General features: G+C 35.0%; 1 protein-coding gene across 1 annotated transcript in view; it reads right to left on the bottom strand.

The window, feature by feature from the left end:
* Nucleotides 1-1,159: 1,159 nt before the first annotated feature.
* The window catches only part of pdgfrb (platelet-derived growth factor receptor, beta polypeptide), a 38,269-nt gene continuing 31,647 nt past the window's right edge, over nt 1,160-7,781 (bottom strand). Inside the window, exons 12-23 of the mRNA XM_083546955.1 lie at nt 7,299-7,431; nt 6,351-6,455; nt 6,129-6,239; nt 5,866-6,028; nt 5,069-5,235; nt 4,450-4,565; nt 4,101-4,223; nt 3,465-3,576; nt 3,227-3,326; nt 2,994-3,099; nt 2,567-2,835; nt 1,160-2,273 (exon numbers count right to left, since the gene is read on the bottom strand). Of these exons, the coding sequence (XP_083403081.1) occupies nt 2,156-2,273; nt 2,567-2,835; nt 2,994-3,099; nt 3,227-3,326; nt 3,465-3,576; nt 4,101-4,223; nt 4,450-4,565; nt 5,069-5,235; nt 5,866-6,028; nt 6,129-6,239; nt 6,351-6,455; nt 7,299-7,431 (1,623 nt within the window). The 3' untranslated portion in view covers nt 1,160-2,155. The remainder of the gene's footprint in view (nt 2,274-2,566; nt 2,836-2,993; nt 3,100-3,226; nt 3,327-3,464; nt 3,577-4,100; nt 4,224-4,449; nt 4,566-5,068; nt 5,236-5,865; nt 6,029-6,128; nt 6,240-6,350; nt 6,456-7,298; nt 7,432-7,781) is intronic.

Genomic DNA, 7,781 nt, shown 5'->3' with positions numbered 1-7,781 from the left:
GTAACTTTAATTTCATTAAAGTTAACAAAAAAATAAAAACAAAATAAAAATATATTGGTCATAAGTTCCCATTAAATTTTAAAGTGCAAATTTGCTACAAGGCTGTAAGAATTCCTTCTTCTTAAACATTATATATAAGAAAAACATATTTAAAAATCAAACAAAAAACAAATATATGTAGTACTTTTGCATAAGGCTCTGATCAACAGTTGTAAAATAGTACTTTCATAGATTTGTCCTCCAAAAACTTTCACTTCCTGTTCTATATCTGAAATAAAATAAAGAATTTACAAAATAACTGTCTTCAGTTCTTAATAAAAGAGAGAGCACTTTCCGATGCCACATACAATGTCATTTCAATACTGATGATGCATTGTTTGCACATTCATTTTATAGACGTTTACGCATATTATAATGTACCATTCTTAATTCCATATTCTTTAAAAAAGGAACAACCTGATTGTTAGGTACTTTCCTTAACTACATATACCTTTAATAATGAGTGTATCAGTTGCAGGTTTTTAATATACTATAGTAACATGCTTGAAAAATTCGCTTGACTTCGCCGGCATAAAACTTTAAAATTAAATGTGTCAGATCTCTCAAAAATGCACATCATGCCATTTATTTTACTAAAGACAAGGTGCTGAAATCAGCACTCATCAAACCATAAAAATTGCATTCACTGGAACTACTTATGTGTCAGCCAATAGGAGACAGCCCGAGGCAGGGTTCAGCTGATATTGAGAAAGTTTGAAAAAAAAAATAACATTCATTGTTTACCTTACCTTTAAAGGTTTTACATCCAAGCACTAAAAACATATAAGGGCAGCTCAAAGCAAGCCTCAACTTGGACCACTGTCAATATCTATATGTTTCAATGAACAAAATTAATGAAAATGTACTATATGTATATATTCAGCTAAAAGCAATAAGCAGATTTACAGAATACTCTCCCCAACCTAAAGCAGGGATTTCTGCTAGTTTCTGAGCATGCCTGGCATACTGAAATAAACCCGATATATATATATATATAACCATGATCTCCAATGGGCATTTTTAAAGCCTAAATACCATTTGCTTTCTGGCTATTTTAAGTAACATTAATACAACTTTGTAATGTACCAACATTTACAATCTTAACAAACTCTTAACACTCTTTTTGAGGAAAACAGACTGTTCCTTTTTATTTTTTATATAGCTCTGATACCTATCAACACAGGGGCAGATGTTACCACTATAATAGTAGTATACTATCCCAGTATAATATATTCTCCTTGGAATTTATCTGCCCTGTAAGAAATTCTACATCTGATATTAGTTGCCTGTAGTTATTCTAACGGTTCTTACTTATACAATGCAATTTCTTATAAAAAGAAACAAAACAAGGTTTGGCTATAAAAAACAAACAAACACAAAAAAACAAAGACAGTTTGGCCATGAATTAAAATATTTCGGACATTATGGAATGACATGTAATGGATTCAGTGATGCTGTAACATGAACACTTGTGTAATTTGTGCCCACAAAATAATTACAATGCAATCCATTGTACTTGGAACCCAAAAAAACTAACCACCGACTGGAAAAAGTTCAATAGAATGGTCATTTAGTTTGGAATTACAAAATATGGTAAAACAATAATATACAGACTTGATAAACTCAAAGTTGATAAATCTTGATTGTACCTGATAGCTTTTTGTTACAATACGGTATTTTAAAAGCTTTCTAAGCTTATTTTAGCTTTCAGTGCTAGATTCAACTGTTTCCAACCAGTTTTAATAATATGATAAGATCATTGTGATTGTAAAGTTTTGCAAGCAAAGATAATCAAGACAGTTGACATATTATATGCAATTTATTTTTGGTTATCACACTAATATGACTAATATATCTAATTAATTTCAAATTCAGAGATTAGACATAGAAATAGAAACTTGCTGTTAGCAATGGCCGAAGCACTTTTAGAGTTTGAGTTCTAAGTACAATGGATTGCAAGTTCAAGTGTCATTATGAAATATTAACTTATGGAATCAACATATTAATTAGTGGTCTGAAATAACTACTGTTTCACCTCAGTGGCAGGTGTTGTGTCTGCTTTTTGTTTGAATGTCAGTAGCAGATTTTCTCCAGTGTAAGAGGAAGCAACATGGTGTTACAGAAAGCTCTCCTCTGCATCAGGAGTAAAAGAGTGTTCCTTCAGTTGATCAGCAAACTCGTGTTCTGCACTGGGAGCCTCCAATGATGCTGTCTCTGCCTCAGAACCTGCAGAGCTGCAGATACGAGAGAAAAAAATGAACATATAATAGGTATATCTTAGGAGTCCATGATAAAGTTATTCAATGCATTTTATTTGAACACCTGTTTTTTTTATAATTTTAAAAACTTTGTTTATATGTTAATCTCTTTAAAAGAAACAGACAATGGCCCAAGCATGTAACCAACCATGTGAGACCATGCCCATGTGAGCAATCTGAGAAACATAAAAGGACTGTTGCAGCATCTTTTCTGTGTCTTTGGCAGTTTAATCCATGTATTTATGTTGGACAGGAAGCTTTTTCCCTACCTTGAATTAATTTCTGTTGGCATACTGACTTCCTGGCACTCTTCCTCCGGCTTGGGGTCAGGAATAGGGATGATGTAACCGTTATAAAGTGGAGGTGCCATATCTTGATCAGCCTCCAGGCAACGGTTAGGTGTGGACGATGGAGGGAAAATGGTGGAAGGGGAAGTGGGAGGGAGTGTGCATGGGAATGGAGAGGGGATTCTGGGCTTGCTTCGTACCACAGCTGGATGATCGCTCTTCTGAAAGCTCTCGTTGACCTGGGAGTATCGCTGGAGAGAGAAACAGAGAGATTCATTGTTGCCATTCAGCAGTCTGACAGTCTGGATTTAGAGAAGGATTACTATGCATTCGACACTTGATGACTAACATGAGCATGAACATTTTGTGCATCATTGTGCAATGAAAACAAAAAAAGAGTGGTGGAAACCTTTTTATAGCCTTCAGTAAGCATGTGTCCCATCTCCTGCACCAAATAGGAGAAGTCTGGCCTCTTCTCAAACTTCTCTTCCCAGCACTTCTTCATCACCTCATAACTGAAAGAAACAAAAATTGGTTTGGATTTCTTGGGTTTGATGTTTCACAGTTGCATTAAACTGAACTCCCCTATATTAAGTAACTGATAGTTATTTAAACAGAATGGACAAATTAGATAAGACCTACATTTTATCTGAAGCATGCATAGGTTTGGCCATCCGGTAGCCTCTCTTAAGAGCATTATAGAAGAGCTCATTCATAGGCAGATCTGGGTATGGGGTTCCTCCTGTAAAAATAGTATTTAGAAGAAATATAATATTTGAATCAGCCATTAATAAGTTTTTGATCCTAGATGGACAAATTAAACAATAAAACATTTACTCGTACCCAGATGTAATTGTGATTAAAATAATGAAGATCTCACCTAGAGTGAATATCTCCCACAGCAAAATACCATAAGACCAGACATCACTGAGGGTAGTGCAGAGGTTATGGAAGATGCTCTCTGGGGCCATCCACTTTAGTGGTAAGAATGTCTGCAAAACACACAAACCCAACAACATTTAGTGTCAACGATGGTAGTCATTCAGATTAGTGTACATGCTTACAAAAAGCACTAAAGACATTTTGACTTAAATTGTTCCTGTGGAGGAATATTTCAACTTTAATTTTTTTACTTAAACTTTAGTAAATTAAAACATCACTCTTTATGAGAGTACATTTATATAAACCTGTGATTTGGACCACCTGGAACAAATGGCTGTTCTACAAAAGGATTCTACAGAAGGTTTTGACTGATCAGAATCAGAATCAAGTTTATTGGCCAAGTGTGTTTACACACGCAATTAATTTGGTTCCAGCTGTTAGAGAGTCTTAAAAGTACAGACATAAATAACACTATACATGAATGAAGGATTTAATAGCATTGTATTCTAACCTGTATAAGTATTGAATTGAAACTCCAAGAAGTTTTTATACTGATATACAACATACTCAGAATGCTGACAGTCATAAGAAAACATTAAGTGGGTCACATGAATGGATTAGGGTTTTTACTCACGCTGCCTTTGGAGATATAATTGCTGTCATGCATGATGTCTCTGGCCAGCCCAAAATCACAGATTTTTACTAGTTTTCCCTCACATATTAAGACATTTCTAGCCGCCAAGTCACGATGAACACACTGGAAGACCCAAAGAGCGTATATTAGTGCACATTCATCTTTTATTAAATACAGACTAATATTTATGAATAGATATTCTAACAGTTTTTGGGATAAATATGTAAAATACAGTAAAGAATACAGATTATATAGTAAACTGACAGCACACAGTACTAAACTTGTAACTATATGCGTTCACTGTGCCATTTGTCTGCGCAAAATTTGGATTAGAAATCTCATCCCGTACATTTTTGGAGGCCAGAAACTCCATGCCTTTGGCCACCTGAAAGCTGAAGCCCACCAGATCAGTAGAGCTCAGAATGGGAGAATCACTGATGACCAGTGAGAGGTCTACTCTGTGACCTGAAACACAAATACACACAAGCACACTACTCTATTAATACATACAACATTACATGATTATAATAATAGACCTGAAATGACTATACTCCCAGTAGCATTCTTTTTTTCTGAAGTAACCTTTAAAAAAACACATCTGTTCAACAGCTGGCTGGAATGTTCAGGCATTTTATGTCTAGGTGCCAAAATACATACACACTAAGCCATGATTTTATTTTAATAATATTTCAGCCTTTAAGGGTTTATTTTAAAGGAAGTTTTTTTAAATACAGTGTATGGTCCACTTCAGTGGATATCCTCTCAAATCGATGCTTTTCTTTTTTGTTTTATTTTGGTTTAGGAAGATAGAAAAACTGATTAATGATATAAGAAGGACTGTTTCCAAAAATGTAAATGAAAATAATAAATGAATAATTGTTCAAACAAGCCTCTTGTACTATTACTTTTTTTTACACTCGACTGTACAATTCACTAAGACAATGTTTTTTGTCTTAATGTATGTCTACCTTGTTCCTGGTAGATGTCCTGCTGATATGGTGACTCATATGGAGATGGCTGGATATCAGCATATTTGATGTTGTCTGTCAGCTCTTGCATTGCCACGTATTCAGTCATATCTTCTTTCCTCATGTCCATATAACCACCATCACTCTCAGAGCCAAATGACACATAGCTACAGGATGAAGACCATAATATTTCATAACATATTATAAGGAGCGCAAAAAGACTTATGGTTAAACTTTCTTTACGAAATACAATTTTTTTTTCTCTTTTTTGTAGACCTTTTGGAGCAACTTGTACACACATGGTCACACATTAATTTACACCTAGCGACAGTTTAAAATTTGGTTAGGAAGTTCTGGAGCAGTTCCTGAGATCCTGGAAAAAATTACATGACCCAGTCTAAATTTGTTTCCATGTGTTCGCCATTATTTTACTTTTTTCCCCAAATACAAATGACTAACACTTCAGTTTCAAGGCTAGATCATATATTTTCAGTCTTATATGATAAAAAATTACATATACAGCTACATTTCTTTGAATTAAGTTTATCACTTTAAAGCCTATGAAATTAATCATAGCTATTTATCAAAGCATTGACCAGGTTTAGTGAATGTAAAAAAAATAAATAAATAAAAGCACTTCTGTTAATACTTTTAGGAAGAATCTTTTTTAGGTGTTGTAGGTGTGAATGGTTCTGAATTTTATTTTTTACTGGTACTATTTATTACATGTTGTTTTTCTTTAAATAAGACTGCCAGAAACTTTTAAGAAGCATCACAAGCATGTTTTATTGTCATACCCTTTCCCAGAAGGCACACCAGAGTCAATGCTGATGTGGCTGTTGCTGCCATTAATGAGCTGGCTATTGTTAGCATAGTTCTGCAGGAAGCTCTGCTTGTTCCTGTGTAGGTAGTCCACCAAGTCTCCGTATCGACAGAATTCCGTCACCAGGTACAGAGGACCTACACACGATGAGATGAGATGAGAATACATTTACTCTCCACAAAGAACCAATTGTGTTTTCCATATGTTTGGCTCATGTTCTATTTTACAGTACATTACCTTGTTTGGTGCAGGCTCCCAGCAGGTTGACAATGTTGAGGTGTGGCCCCAAGTGACTCATGATTTTCAGCTCAGACATCAGAGCCTGAGTCTCACTCCTACGTGCAGTCGCTAGAGGACACCACAAAGTTAAATTAACAATTATATTAGCCATAATATTAAATGAAAAAGCATGCAGTTAGGAAGATGTTTTAGATAAATCAACATGTTTTATTGCATTACATTTGAGCATTTTTACAGCCACTTTAGTAGAAGATTGGGAATTGGTGAGTCCATATGCAGTTGCCTCCACCACTCTGCCAAATGCTCCTGATCCCAGAGTGCGACCTGCTCAGGGTCAAACAAGACAGTTTAATTTATTTTTAACATTCAAACAGAAGCAGACAGGAAGCTTTTTTCAAACTGTTTTTGCAAAGTAGTTGGATGACGGTTGTGTCTTAATCAGTTCCATAGTTTAGTTGTCAGTAGACTGATCAAGGATTCGGCCATTTTAAGAATCTTAATCTCAAAAGCTTTTCAGTGCTCTGGAATTTTTGCTTCCCTAAAAAAATTCCCACAATGCACCTCAAAAACTAGGGATCATCCATCCTCACTATGTTTCCTTACTGCAAATGATGTCATATTTACTGAAGCGTCTCAGCACCAATGAAAATGGCCAATTTAGTCTAAAAAGTGTAAGTATCATTGTAGTAGCTCTCAAATGATTACTTAAGTGAGTGGTTTTAACTTTATTTGATGTTCCTAATATCGTTTGTCTAATTACTCAAGTGTTTAATTATTAGAATGTGTAAAATTGGAAGGTTGGAATACGTATGTATGATGTAGTCATGTCACTGCATATTAAGTAGTGCACTAGTTTGAACACACTACATTGTCTAAGTAAGTGTCCTTACTTGTGCTCAAACAGCTGATCTTTATTTGGAGTTAATCACCATTACTTTATTGATCACAGCTGTATGATCATGAGTTTGAATGTTATTAATTAATTCTGAGCACAATCACATGCCCCAGTATGAAAGAGTGTAAATAAGTTTGCATGGGCCTTCCCATTGACATGGTTCTATGTTTTTTTACTTGGATTTTGTTCATTAATGTGAAGAAAGATGTAACGGAATATTTCCGGTCTATAAGAGTTAAGTTTTGAATTTGTAATCAAGTTCTAGCATGTACCAAGGACCAAACTGTCTCGAGGCATCTCCCAGGCCAGGTCATAGGGAAGATGAACAGGGTCCACGTAGATGTACTCATGTCCATCCTGACTCACAGACTCAATCACCTTCCATCTGATCTCATAACGTGGCTTCTGCAAAAGCACACACAAACACACACACACACACACACACACACACACACACACACACACACACACACACACACACACAAACACACACACACAAGCACATGATTGTGTTAATACTGTAGTGTTTATATCAGGGTTAACATTTTTACCTGGAAATCCATTTGGTTCCTATTTTTCTTCGTATATTTTTAATAGAGTTTTGATTTTGTTTTATAGTTATAATGCAGTTTGGTAAAAGTACAGTATATTATATATGTAAGTTTTATTTATTGTCACAGTAGGCCATGGTGGCACCAACTCCAAGCACTAACACAAATTAAGATATCTCTTACATTTGAAATCTAATGTCCATT

The sequence above is a fragment of the Silurus aristotelis genome (assembly GCF_946808225.1).
Source record: "Silurus aristotelis genome assembly, chromosome: 7".
NCBI classification, from domain to species: domain Eukaryota; kingdom Metazoa; phylum Chordata; class Actinopteri; order Siluriformes; family Siluridae; genus Silurus; species Silurus aristotelis.
This window is presented reverse-complemented; position numbering and strand designations above follow the sequence as displayed.